This window comes from Athene noctua, chromosome 2 (assembly GCF_965140245.1).
Source record: "Athene noctua chromosome 2, bAthNoc1.hap1.1, whole genome shotgun sequence".
In the NCBI taxonomy this organism is placed as follows: Eukaryota; Metazoa; Chordata; class Aves; order Strigiformes; family Strigidae; genus Athene; species Athene noctua.
In genome coordinates this window covers 94233996-94249203 of record NC_134038.1, presented here as the reverse complement: position 1 = coordinate 94249203, position 15208 = coordinate 94233996, and the positions used below count along the sequence as shown (strand labels likewise).

The following is a 15208-nucleotide window of genomic DNA, read 5'->3' as shown; positions in this document are numbered from 1 at the left end:
GCGTTGGACTAAAATTTGAATCTTTAGAGAAAAGTATAATGGAATTTGTAATGGCATTTCACAGCAGGCCAGGCCATTTTTAAGAACTGTTCAGAAACAGCAGCACAGCAAATGGAACAGTATATATCTGCCTCAAAAGGAAGAAGAGAGAAATCAGCCTTGTCAGGATTTGAACGTATGGTTTCAAGGCAGTCCCCACCTGGTAATTGGACTGCTGAGCTATCCCAAGTGTCCTGGTGAGCAGTTGGCAGGGTCTTGGCAGTGAAAGCTTAGCAGAGAGCTATTATTTCATCTGTGGCAAATTCTGTTTCTAGTTCCAGCAGCACATCCTTGCCCAGTGCCTCGTTAACTGAACAACTTGTTCGATTGGGTCCTTCACTGGTAACCCTCTCTTTTAACCTCCTTCTACAATATAACATTGCAGTTGCAACTCCAATTAAGATTAAAAGAACGCTTTTGTTTGGACATATTTCCTTTTTTCTTTTAACCCTGACCTTCTGAAAAGCACTCCCTTCTGCAGAGATTCTTTACACTTAGAATTAAGCCAATAACTGCTTTTATTTTTAGAAGTATAGCAACAAAAACTGAACTGCAAAAATAGTCATAGTTAACTATGAATGGCACTGATAGTGTTGTGGGAGCATGAAGAAGGTGATGTTTGGGAACTGAGGGTAAATCATGCCTGACCAATGTGATTGCCTGGATTTATGAACAAGGGAAGAGCAATGGGTATTGTTTACCTCTACTTTAGTGAGGCTTTCAACACTGACTCCCACAACATTCTTGTATCCATGTTAGGGTATTGCAGTCTGGGTGGGTGGATAGCCATGCACCTTTAAGACTGTTTGGATGCTGGAGCTTAGGGGATGGTATTTAATGAGTCTTCAGGGGTTGATTGTTTTCACATCTTTATCAATGACCCAGAGGAAGTATCAGTGCTTCCTCATTAAGTTTACAGATGACACCAAATCAGCGAGCCAGTGTGCTCAAAGGCAGGGCTACCGTCCAGAGGGACCTCAGAAGCCTGAAGGAAAAGGCCAACAGCAGCTTTATGAAATTCAGTAATGACAAGTGTGTTGTCCTACACCTGGGAAGGAGATGCTTCAGCCACAGAACAGGCTGGGGACTGACTGGCCAGGGAACAGTTCTGCCAAAAAGGGGCTAGGGAGCCCAGTAGACAGCCAGCTGTGTGCCCTGGCAGCAAGGAAGGCCAAGAGCATCCTGAAATGTATCAGCAGTTGCTCAGCCACCAGATTGAGGGGAGGTTGTTAGACCACAGCTGGAGTACTGCATCCAATCTTGCCTCCACCCCCTGTGCGAGAAAAACATGGATAACCTGAAGAAAGGTGATTGGGGATAGAAGTACTTGCCCTGTGAGAAAAGGCTGAAGGAGCTGGACTGGTTCAGCCTGGAGAAGAAAAAGCATTGAGAGAACCTAATAGCAGCCATTCCCTCAAAGTATCCAGAGGTGCCCAGCAGGAGAACAAGAGACAGCAGATGTAAAGTGAAGGAAAAGATGTTTCTCACAAGGACAGCCAAGCAATTGAGCATGTTTCCCAGAGGCTAGTCACAATCCTGGTGTTCAAGACTTGACTGGACAAAGCTCTGAGTAGCCTGGTCTGATCCCATTGCTGACCTGCCTTTTAGCAGGAGGTTGGATTAGAAAGACCCCGAGCTGCTTTCCAACATGAGTGATTCTGTGATCGTTTTGATTGAGTGGTCATCCATGCTCTCTTCTTTGAAAAGGGTACAAGCACAGACTGATGAAAGGATACAGTCAGAAAAAAAAGTTCTCCTTTCCTAAAAGCAGCCACAGGAGGGGGGTGTGTGTGTCTATATATATATAAATGTGGGAGTAATTTTCAGGTTTTAGATTGGTTAAAGAAAATTGAAAGAAACTTTTGAAATAGGCACTCAGAAGCTTTTTCTGATCTAGCGCAACATGCACAGAGACAGTTGAAGTTTTTATTAGAAGTTTTGAGATAAGGGACACAAAGGAGCAAGATTTGCTTTAGAAATAAGTTACAGATCCTTGTATCTGATCATACGACATGTATCATATACACTGAGTCACTGTCACCAGTTCTCAAGCATGTTTTCTAATGTTCATCAGTTGTTATCCCTTTCCTCTGTTCTTTCTCTCATCTCTCATAAAGTATCTCTAGTGCTGTTCTTCTGGACATATTTCTTCACAATTCAATTGCAACTCATATTTGTATATTAGCAGAGAAACCAAGTAGTGGCTTGTAGGTTTCCTTCTATAGACTTTTTGTGAAGACTGTTTAGGGACTCTGAACAGAAAATTCAAGGAAATAATACTGGGTTAACCGAGAGTCTTATTTATCTGTTTCTTTACACTTCTCTCCTCCTGTCCCAGCCACCACCCCCACTCTCCCAAACAAATCCTGCTTCCAGGAATAGGCTTTTCTTTGGTTTTAGAAAACAGGCAGGTGTCACTGTTGTTGTGCTGTAACTTGAGGTGGCAGTGCTGAAAATTTGTCTAGTCATGGAGTTTGAGGAACACCTTTCTGATAAAATAGTGCGTCCACACCCTTCTGTGCATCCTGTGTTTAATTAGACAAGTCACAGCTACTCCCTTGTGAAGTACTTACTACTGTATCAAACACACATCTGTTGTCAAATGTTTCTTTTTTTAGTATTAAATGGTAATTGCGTGCAGCTTTTGCTTCACCTTTATTGGTGTTTTTACTGAGACCTTTACAGAGAAAAAAAGGATGTAGATACATACATATATATGGAAATATGTACACATATATAAAGATAATCATTCCCTCTGAAATAATTCTGTACATGGAGACATCCTCACTAATGCTAATAAACGTTTAAAGCAAGCTAAAATGATTATTTGCAGATATTTTTTAATTAGAAAACTTTCCATTTTTAAATTATATGTAATTCTGAAAATTCAGTTAGGGAAATTAATTTGGTGCACAGTTTGCAAGTAATAATGGGAAATTCTGAAAATCATGCTGTTTCTACCTTAATAGAAAAATTATATTGGTAATTGGAAGGGAGAAGTGGTAAGAAAATACAGTTAATGAAAGGAGACAATGACCTGTTATGAAAACGATCCCTCATTTGATATAATATTACTGTATTGTAAATCAGTATCTCACTTTTGCACATTGTGTCCTTAAATAAAAGCGTGTACTTCATTTCAGAGTTATTAACCACAGCGGGCATCCTAGAGGTTGGCTACTGATCACTTGCCTTAATCTATTAAATACAACTTAAGCTAATAAGGAAAAATACATTTTACTTTATATCTTTTTTGAAAGACTTGAATATTCTAACCTGTTGGCCTCTTCTTTGTAACTGTTTTGCTTGCACAGGTTGTGTACTGCGATCCTCCTCTTTGTGTACGTGCTCAACGACTTACAATTTGTAATAGCCATTATGTTTCGCAGTATGTTGCCTATAACTGTGATGTGATCTATTAATACATTATATTTGTTCACAGTCACAAAGACAAGATGTTGACATGTTTGTAAAGCTGTCTTGGAAAGATGACTTACACCTTTACCGTGTTGTGATACTGGTAAATGCAAAGTGGTGCTGAGAAAAATATTGCTTGGGCAGATTTAATTTGAAGACATAGTACTGTGTAGTTAGTTAAAAGCAGGTATTTCTACACAGTGTTTCAGCTTCTTTTCTTACACTTTGTTTAGCAGAGCACAGATACAAGAGTGAAGACTTGAAGAGGAAATGGATTTTTTTTGTTTTCTGGTCAGGCATGACATAAGTAAACATTTTGAAATAAAAATATCTAAATCCCCAAGCAGCTATTATTTTCTAAAGTACCTCTGTTGTGATTTCATTTTTCCTTAATAGCTGTTGTTTCAGACTTCGCTTCTCGTAGGCTTCATTTTTATGAGGACACATGTTAGGTTTTCAATTGTGCTTCAGGGAAGGAAAAAGATGAACTCTTTGAAGGTAGAGGTGAATGACTGAGTATTAGGGGAAATACTGTTTTCTAACCATAACTCTGTGGTTTTTTACTATTATGTGGGGGCATTGTTGACTTAACATTAGCTGGTAGTGTCCATTCCCTGTGAGTCTGTGGTAATGTTTCGGCCCTGGCATTGTTCCCGTATTAATGCCCAACCATTCTTTCTATTTTCTACTGATGTGCATCTGTTACCTTGCGTAGCCATCCACCTGCGGTGGCTTTGGTCTGAAGCCATCACACTGAGTCTGTTACCCATTGAGTACATACTTTTGATTTAATTGGGAGTTAATTGTGTGACAGATGCACATAAGTAGGGATCACAAAAAGTGTTTTGAGTGTGCATATCTAAGAGAGTGCTGAGTGAATATATTCAACAGTACACTCTTGCTTGGGACCTGCTGTCACTAGCTTGCTAGAAGGTGCTTGCAGAAGATAAAATCAGAGGTGTTCTCTATTAAAATTTCAGTGTGCTTGGATGACAAATAGAAAATGCCTCGTTGCATCTTTCAGCCATTTTTCAGTATCTCTTTCCAAAGAATAGTGAGAAAAATAGTAAGTTGTGAAATGCAGTTTGAGTTTTCATTTGCAATGATGTTTCTTAATGAACATGATGAGTATTAATGAATACTGCATTCCTAGGACCTTTCCCAAGGTCTGTAGGAGCTGTTTGAGTGTACTTGTATGCAGAAATGCTTTCCCATTCTGTTTCTGGAGAGTTTGCTTAGTACCTTCTCACTGAAGAGTCCTCTTTGTTTATGCAGCTTGCTCAGCCTCTCTGAGTGGGGGCTATAACAAACTGTATCCATCTAAATTAGTACTGTGGTATTCCCTCCTCCTCAGAGCTAATGCTGATCTAGTTCCCTGCAGAGCTGATGGAACTCACTAATCCAGAAAAAAACAAAACAAAACAACCTTTTGGTAGGTTGGCCTTTTGTCAGGTTACTGGCTCACCTCATGGCCAAACATCAGACTGTCTGTGCTGGTCTGAAGGAGGCAGAGTGAAGGTCTGTGCCTACCAAGGAGGTGGCAAAACTGCAGCAGCTCCCATTCACTCACACTGCCCTCAGTTCCTTTGTGCCAGCTTTCGTAAATAATCATCCATAAAATACAGGAAGTGTTTCATTTGCTGGTAGGCTTTTCATCTGTCCGTCTGTCTTCAGTTACTGCTGCTGCTTTTAGGTTAATGTGAAGTTTTATGAAGATAGCCATATATTCTCTGCCACACTGGTATTTCGAGCCATGCCTTCAAATGGTACATGATTGGTTTTGGTGTTTATGCATATTGAACTGAAAATACACATCATTAGAGTAGCTGATCAGCTGACCAGCCTGTTCATCAACCTGAAGATCTCTGGATTAGTGCTCTTTAAAAAGATCGACAGATATATGTCTGAATTAACAAGGTCTTTTCATAGTGTGTGTATCTTTACTACATGTTGTACCTATTTCACTGTACTTTCAAAAGAGCTCAGCAATATCACAGACCTAATGTTAGTACTAGCTTTTAGTACATTTTAGTTCAGAAACTCTTGAAGTGTAGAGAGTACCGAGGTTTGGAATTGACACTGCTCACAACTGTTACTGCATATAAAAAGATGTTTTTAAAAAAAAAAACCAAAACAAACCACACAAAAAAACCACAAAAAACAAACACCACAAACAAACAAACCAACCTAAGACTGCCAGTTTGTTTATATCTTGACTTAACACTTTTTACATAATCTTGAAAGAATTTGAGTGTTGGTGAAATGTTTCCCTGGCACCTCTCAATGGGGAAAAAAGGATGTTTTATAGTCATTATAGTATTGGGTTTGAGCTTTGAGTTCAGCTCATCCTTATTTTAAGTGATATATTGAATCTCAGTGGAACCTTAGTAAACAGTAGTACCATAGAGCTAGTCTTTGAAGTGTGTTTAGAGAATACTGGAGATGTACTGATTTAGCTGTAGAATTAAGATTGTGTTAAATCATATGTGAAAACTTAATTTGGGTGTCAAAGTTTATAAAGGTTTAAAGAAATTTTAAAAGGAAAAAACAGTGCAACTTTCTGACTAGTGATCAAAACTGATCTGATGATGTTTTCTAAGTACATATCTTTCTCAACCACTGTTGGGTGTAATGAGAGGAAGAGAGAAAAAATAGAACAATTAATGCACCATATGTACAAAACAAAAAAAAAAAACCAGTCTGTAGGTGTTATACTGAACAAGAATTTGTTTTAGTCCCATCTATGTTTTTCATATAGATAGCTTTTACTCATTTGTATTTCATTTTGAAAAACTTGTACCCAGTAATGGATACTTGCTTTTTCTTGTTTTCTTTTAAGCTTATATATATATATATATATGGTATTTTGTATCTTTTTGGAAACCCTTCCCTTTTTTCAGAAAATATTTTCTGTTTCTGCACAGTTTAACCCTACATATGTATATGGAGTGATTAGAATTACATCCATTATGAAGTAACAAAATTACACTACATCTTAATTATTTGGGGCTGTTTCTTTTCTAGAAGAAATAAGCAGCTTCCCCTTCAAATCTTGCGCTAGGACAGCAGCTGCAGATGAGAATGAGCTTCCATATTTAATACATTCTATTAACTTCACACATACAAACACACACTCACTCACTCACGCACGCACCCCGGTGTCACATTATAGGTGAACAGGCCCTAATTAAAAGCACGCACCATCTGCCGGTGTGTGGCAGCAGGGTGGTACTCCATAACCATCCTGATTTCTGTGACTGAAATGTATTATTTATGAGCTCAAAGAGAAAATATGCCGCTTGGCCAGTGGAGGCTGCATTAGGAGCTGGATAGCACCATCTAATGGTACGGAGTGCTGCTGGCTGTTCATCTTTCCTCTTCTTGCTCTCCCCTCCTCAGTCTCCTCCCCCAGTATTTTTATTTTTCAACATCGTCTTTGGAGTGGTTTATGATCGTGTTTCAGACAATTTTGTGTTTCATGTTTCACTTTTATACAAGACTGAAAATGGTTGTTGAAATATTACACTATTTGTGGTGTTTGCCGCAACCTTTTTTTTTTCTCCTTCCTGCACCACACATAGGGTTTTTACTTTCTGTAGTAAAAATGATAGTGATGTGATGTGGTGACAGGGAAGTGGGACATTATCAAGAGAGCTGAGCAGGATCAGTTTACTGCCATTTCTCCTTCCCCTGCCAAGCATATGTGTAAAGAAAGTATCTACTGTTGAGTCTGAAAAATTTATTTTAATATTGATATAGGCCCTGTTTTTTATTGAGCAGTACATTACAGACTGCATAAAGGTTCTTTACTAGGTTGAAAAGGAACGGGAGAGATTTGAAGATGGCTGTAGCTTTGTACCTGTCTGAAACTAGAGATCATAACCTCATCCTACTTGAAGATATTGTGTCCAGTTCCTCCTTCTTCGTGGGGAAATGGATGAGGAAGTGTTGGGCTGAGGGGTGAAGTATACTTTGTCAGGAGGGGAAGGGGGTGACAGGGAAGGAGCCCCTTTTGTTATGGTTGGTCCATCTGCCTTTGTTGACTGCTAGATGTCAGAACTAGTAATAACATATAATGGTGGTATAATGAGTGGTTGCTCAATGATCTTTAAGGTTATGCAGAATAAGAATAGTTGCACTGATTCAAAATAATTTGGGGATGTATGTTCTTAAGCTTTGCACTATCCATGCTGGGCATCCAACAGTATGTTTACAGCAATAACATGCGCTAAGGACTGGACTGGTATGAAATTTTTCTATAATACCTTCCAGTGAAGCCAATTTTTTTTTCAGTTAAGGAATCTGGTCACTGTTTCAACTCAGGCAAGACAAGACCCTGAATAAAAAGATATATGTATAAAACTGGGCAAAACATATGTGTGTGTGTATTTATTTTTAAAGATCATAATGATTTAAAGAATGTTGAAATGTTATAAACTGCATCACACCCATAAATAAATGTCATCTTATTGTTTGTGTTTAGAACGTATGCCATCAGAAGGATAAGAGATGCCTTCAGAGAAAACAAGAATATAAAGGATTCTGAAAAAATAGAAGAACTAGTGAATAAAGCCAAAGCAAACCTAGAGGTTATTCATCGGCAGGTATGTTTATTTCTCTCATTTTATCTAAGTTGTACACTCCTCAGTTAACTGTCTTATGCCACTACAGATAGAAAAAAATAGATGCTTGCTCAAAACATCTCTGGAGGAACAGTATGAGAACAGTATGAGTTAGAGAGGATGGGAAACATCCATTTATCCATGATGATTGCAATAGGGTATTTAGGGATGTTTGTTCCATTAACTGGAACAGGCCTTACTGTTAAAAGCTTATATGCCCTTTTTGCTTTTTCTGCTGTTTGTTTTATTATCTCTTCACTTGCTTCTATGTTCTACCCTAATTTTCCTTTGAATCTGTTTCCTCTAGCTTGTGTATTAGATTCCTTTCCTCATGCTTTCCTCCTTCCATCATAGGTTTAGAAGAGTGGCTGTGACACTCCAAATAGTCTTGCATTCTGTGTTTGTATTTCCCTACCTCCAGATACAGTTTTAGAACAGTAGCAGTATAAGAATATCCTAAAGTGAATTAAGTAAATGCTGGTTAAATATGTCCAAGCAGGGTGATAGGTTTTTCTCTGGAAAAAGTTTAGTCACTTGCAATATTTTTCTCTGACCTTGTCTGAGTATCATTTATAGGATCTCTGCTCCTTCCACTGGGTACCACGTTATTTAGACATGAATTATACTTCATTGAACTTTAGATACTTTGTTACTTCTCATAAATACCCACTGTCTTATGTAGAGTGACCACTGGAAATTTGAAGAAAGCAAGCTTCTACCTCTGAACTCTAAGGGCGCTTGCAATGCTTAAACTGTGCCTCCTTGCAAAATCTGCACTTAGTGACACTGGTCAGAGCTCAACAGTACTTTTATTAAATACCAAATGAATATGTTCACCTCTTCCTCCATGGTCTGTTTTAAAATTAATCTTTTAACAACCACCAGGTCAGTTAGCTGAATTCTTATTTTGGTAGGAAGCTGGGCCCTTTGATTCAGCAATTAAATATGAATATTTTGGTGCAAGCTAAATTATTTATTTGGAATTTCTTCTCTGAGGAGCAGGTGGTGTTTTGTGCTGCCATAGCTTTGCTATCTTCTTTGAACCAAAACACTGCTATTTTTGTATTTTAAAAGTGTTTCTCAAAGAAGCAATTCAGATTGGATTGATTCAATGCGATTATATTTAAATGTTGTGATGTTTTTACTCATATCTGTAGGTGATGAGTAGCATTTTCAGCTCTTCTTTTTGAGGTTTTTATCTTGGAGAGCTTTGATATCCAATATTCTCCAGGGAAGTATTGGAAGCTGGAGAAGACAGTGAAAGAGGGGGTGTTGCAGGAGAAGAGTCAGAGATCACTCAGATCAGAGCTAGGAGTTAGTTTATTGAGTTCTAATCAGTAAGTTTCGGTATGTAAAATATTTAATAAGTGCAGATGGATTGGTCGTCAATACTCTTGTATTTACTGCACTTAAAGTTAGTGTGGGATACAAAGATTATCACTTAAGCTTATCTTAAATGTTACATGCATGCATAAAGTGTCACTTACCACCCAGCTGATGCCTGGTGTCAGGTAAGGGATCTCTCAGCCTTGAGGGGTAACCTTGAGAGGCATTCCTACTCAAGGGGAGATCACCATGGAGCCAGCTGCTATGGAGGAGACCCTGATGACTGCAGATATTTATAACATGAAGTAGTGGATTTGTAGTGAGATTTTCTGCTGTGTTAATGCAGTTTCAGCTGCTTATAAGCCCAGTCTCCAGCCAAACCATTTTTGGGGGCGTTTGGTGCTAAGTTCTCACTGATAGCCTCTGACAACAGGATTAACTTGAGTTAGGCCTACTTGCTGAGCATCTGCCTGGACCAAAGATCAGTTAGTTCAAACAGGAGGAGTGCATCCGTCACAGCAAGAGATAAGAACTCACAGAGTCAGATTCTGCCACTTAGAGAAATCTCTATCAAAGTAGTAACAATTTGTGGATGTGGTGTCTCCCATAGTCAAAAGCTACAGAAAATATTTTCTAGATTGTGACTAAGATAAATACCTTTCAGCATGTCAGAAAATACTCTGTAATGGTTGTAGGTAAGAATGTAAACATTATATCTTTGATAAATCAGGAAAACATTAGTGAGGCTACCACAATAACTGTTTTGCTGTGAAATGTATGACTAAAGTGTACTGAATTTATTTTTGTTTTAAAATATCTAAACTACTACCTACTTGACGCAACTCTTTTATAATAGCAAGTACTCTTTTTTTTCTGAAAATATTTCGATTTCAACATATCAAAGCACTTGAAATAGGTGGGAAATTCTGTTCCTGCTTTGTAGGTATGTATCTGGGTGATGAGGATGCTGATTTATATATAGTACATTTAATACTTGGGGTATCCTAACTTGATGTGGGTAGGATTTGGCTCTCGCTGGTTCTATGAGCCTAAATAGTAAACAACAGCTCTAAGTCAGATGGTGGGTAAGTCTTGCTAAAATAAAAGCTTTCCAGCTTTTCTTTTGACAAAGCATGGTTCTACTGACTCATCTGAGCCATAATGGGTCAGGGACAGATTTTAAAATAAAACTCTCCTGTCTGACTTCACAGCCAGATTGCCTTGTTACTGTAGACCCCCAAAAAAGGTACCATTTCTCTAAAACTGACTCTTAATAGGGTGGACTCTTCTTTCTGGGGTGTGGGTCTTGTCTTGCACCTTTTTGTGAAGTTTTTTTAGACTAAAGATTATCTCTCGGCATCAGATAGGTCTTTCAGCTGCCTTGGAAAGAGAGGAAGAACAGGCAGGCTTTGTTAATCTCTGACTGGTATACCCACTGTACTTTGTAAAGGAGTAGTTGGGCTTAAGGACATTTTATGTTCTCTGGTTGCTAGTGAACATTTTGATCATACATAAACTTACACATGTGCCTGTACATACACAAGTATCTTTAACAAGCCTGTACGTGAACAATAGGTAACAGTTTCATATACCAGCCTGTATTTTACACTAGTAAAAATGTTGTGCATTTAACACTTGATTCAAGAAAATGACAGCAACAAAAGGTTAGACAAGATTTGTTATTTTGTCTTAGCCTGGATTCTGCTTTTTTTATTACACCAGCAAAACCATTTTAATACGCTACTTGTTCCATTTTGCTACTTTGTAGTAATGGCAAAGAAATTTTATAAGAAATCTTTCTTGACCCAAGATTGAGAAGTCATTGAGAGCCACATTTTGCTCTACCACATAAAACATAAATCTTCCTTTAAAATGTTTTATATGTAGGTGTGAATTTTTCAGCCGGAAAGATGTTCAGAAGCAAAAAGGGCGTGTAGGGTTCTAGTTCCCTGGAATAGCATTGCTTGAATTTTCAGATTATTAAAATCTCTCCATGTATGTTTTAGTTTTGCAAGCATAGAAAACTAGTGTCTAATACAAATATCTTGAATATATTATAATCAAACTATTGTCAAGCTAATGACATTACCTCTTTTTGTTAGGCGTTTGCTACTTGGAGGATATCTTTGTCACTAGGACATACAAGAATAATGCCGAACAGCCTCAGTTATTGCTAAACCTGCAGGGTTTTGCTTCTTTGCTTGTTTCAAATCTCAGCTATTTAAGGGGTTTCTCCCACATGCAAAACCAATATGCTAATGCCAAAGTAGTTTTAAATTGGATCACAATTTTGCATTGTTCCATGTAAGAATTTCAGGAAAAATATACTAGAAAAGTAAGGAATATTAAAGAGTCTGACACAACTTTCAATTTTTAACACTGCTAAACCAGTGAAACTTACACTGAAATATCTCTTCTGTGTCACACTTCTAGAAATTTTCCAAAGTATAATCATGCTGCATTCAGTTTTGGAAGGGTGTATGTGTTTATCTTATATGTTTGCAGGAGTAACAGAAAGTAACACACACAGTAACATAATAGACAATGGAACTTTTTAACAGAAAATAATCTGGTAAAAGAAAATTTGTTTTTCAAGCTAATTTTTTGACATGAGTCCCTGCAAGACTTGATGCTTGGGTACTAAGGATTATTTTTTTTCTGAGTCATTCCCCCCTGCCCAAGAAAAAAAGGTTTTTCTAAAACATTGAGAACTGTTGTTCCTGTTATGTTTCAGCATCATCTCACTTTTAGCTGTAAAGCAAGAGATGAATGTTGGAAAAATAGCAACACTGTCTTAAAAGTAAGGTTTTCATCAGGACTATTAAAAACCTTAGCATCTAAATTCATATCAATATTTACTTGCTGTCAAATTTAATCATGCTCTGTGAAAAAAAAAATCATTCTTGCTCGCTGTTTAATTGAAGATCTAACTAATGAAGTCATCTGACATTATTAAGACCTTACATTTAAAACTAACCAAGCATAATATAAAGTGCTTTTATTTTTAAATGCAGAAGCAGTGAAGCAAACATGAGATGTAGCATACATTTTTTTGCTAAGTTGGGATTTATTATGATGTAGCACATCTTGGTATTGCTGACTTTTTCATAGCGTGTCGATAGAAATTAAATAATATCCCACTTTGCTGACAATTTGTTGTTACTTCAAAATCAAATTTATGTTCACTTTACATTCTAATTTATGGTTTAGTCATCAAAGTGACCATTGAAGTGTAAGGTTCATAAATAACTATTTGAATCAGCCTAGTGGGAAATGTGAAATAGTGACAGATTACTGTCATTTTGTTCATGTCAGTCACTGTACAATTTGCTTGAATGTTATAAAAGTAGCTTTATAAAGCTGAAAAGCATGGAGGAACATTAATCTCTGCCTTAGTCCTCCTCTGCTTGTTATTGGTTTCGATTTAAAAATAGTCTGGATAAAGGAAGGAACAACTCTGATTCTTTTCTCAACGATGTTTGTGAAGATTTTTTGTGTGTGTTTTTACTGTGTAAACAGCACAATTTGTGGTATCTTCCCTGTAAAGAAGGGCGTTGTGAGAAATGCGTTGTCACAAATAAGTTTGAAATAGAAAGTTTTAAAAAGTTTTGAGGCTAAGTCTTGAGGTCCTTTGAGGGTTTTCGTAACAGCCATTTCCCTGCTATGCTAATATGGACTTCATTTGTGAGTTTCCATCTCTACTGAAATACATTATCAGTAGGAGAATTTGCCCTGAAATGTTACTGAGAGTCAAGATTTATAGAAGCCACTTTGAAGACAGGAAAATACTGAGTGTTTTGAAGTATTTGCTAGTTTTCTTTGTGACATGCTGTCTTAAGTTTTGAACTGAAAATATAAAAGTGAAATTCAAAAGCTATATTAGATCTATGTGTTCTGATTAAATCCTTGTTTTAATTTATTAGGACATCTTGTTCTTACATCTTCCTCCACAGTACTTCCTCCTCAGTTTTAGATTGTAGCTGAAAACTACCAGTCATCTTGTTGTCCAGCTAAGAAGGATTATTTAGGTTTTCCTGTCAGCTCTGGAAGGCTTTAATATCAATTGTACTGGTTTTGACATCATGCAAATACAGTACTCTTCAGTAAAACAGTTTTGATATTTCACAGTCTTTGTTTCTCCCTTTAAATATTCCAAACTGATGAGAACCATGGTTTGCACAGACCTTTAGCAGGGAGACAAGAGATGCACCATGAGCAGTTAGACAGTCAGGACGTGTGGATCTGCTTCCTTTACAGCTGGCTGGTCACTGGTGTTTTCTAGGGGAACAGATGAACTTTTCTGAGTTTGAGTTGATCTTCCTCAGGCTTGACCTCTTCTATTGTTCCCTTCAGATGTGTAGAAGAATAAAGGAATGTGGTTTTAAAGTATGAGAACTCTATTTTAAAAGTTCCACTGATAATCATAAATATTGGATACTTGCAGCATTTTTCCTTTTTGCAGCATATTATAAGTACACTCTAATCCTTGCAATATTCATTGATTATAGTAACTTTAGCTCCATTTCTTTCAATGAAGTGCTTCATGACTGTACCTTGATAAAAGCCCATGTCATACTTAGTGTGAGATTTCAGTCTCATATTCTTGTGTTTCTCCCTATTTGCTACATCCAGTAAAAATTATTAGAATGGTCATCTTTTGAAATTTGTGTAAAATACGAACAGTTGAACAGTTCTTCTGGATATTTACTTTTTTTAGCAAACCAAGTTGCAAGTGCAGCTGTGTGTAGCCAAGTACTGCACCTTCTTGAGGCATTCATTAGCAGTATCTTGTCTTAGCAATATCATAGATTCAGGTAAGGGTTGAATGGAAGTGGAAATGACACTGAATGAATGTACTAATATAGCACTCTTAATATTATGAACTGGTAATAATATAGCCACAGCATAAGGAAACATATCTCTGCTAATCAAAATAGTATAAATATTAAACCATGTTTAATAAATATTAGTAAGATAAGCCATTTTAGTTATTGTTACTCTGAAAAACAGAAGGTAGAAGTACCTTAGTTAACTGCACCTGCTTTGAATTGTATTGCTCATCCTTTATGGCTTTATCAGCAGATACTCCTGTTGTCTTCCATAGTTCAGTTCTAGTAATTTTGTGATTGATTTGCAGCAATAGCAGGTAAATTAGTACATTTCAAGGTGTATATATTTCTGGACTGAAAGCATATTGTTGAGCATTCAGGGGACTGGTACCAATTTACACAGTTGTGAGTGACATTGGAATTGACTGTCTCAAGGAACTTCTCAGCCTTCAAGAAATATTCTGTGTGTCTGAAGATACATGTGTTTATACTGCAAAGCACTGTAGGCTGGATGCCCTTAGCAGGAGAGGGTTCATGATGAAAATTCTTATTACTAGTTTTAGCTTCAGGCTACAAGTCACATTTCTATCTAATTTTTATGAATATGTAAGAAAGTTGCAAAGTACAGTTTAATGTATTTGATTATGTTAGCAGCAGTTTTGAAGCCAAGAGGAAAGAATAGCTGGAAAAGCTCTTTAAGCACTCTGAGAACAGGGTGCAGCACCCACACTACTCTTCAGGAATGTATATTATATTGGCAAGTCACATTTTCTTGCTGGCAGGCACTTATGCTGGAACTCTGAAGTGGTTTTCTCTTATCAAGTTTGTCACTGCAACAAAGTTTTAAAATCACAGGTTAGTTTACTGCTTTTCTTGAGAAGCTCCTTGAATTTTATTTAATTTTTTCCTTTCAGCTTCACAATGGCAAATACCTATTTTTCTACAAAAATTTATAGACTTACAGTTCTTATCTAA

The 15208-nt window shown here is 37.2% G+C and overlaps 1 protein-coding gene across 1 annotated transcript in view; it reads left to right on the top strand.

Annotated features, from left to right (window-relative positions):
- The window catches only part of LYRM4 (LYR motif containing 4), a 107889-nt gene that overhangs the window by 15675 nt on the left and 77006 nt on the right, over nt 1-15208 (top strand). Inside the window, exon 2 of the mRNA XM_074899633.1 lies at nt 7940-8060. Coding sequence (XP_074755734.1) covers nt 7940-8060 — 121 coding nt within the window. The remainder of the gene's footprint in view (nt 1-7939; nt 8061-15208) is intronic.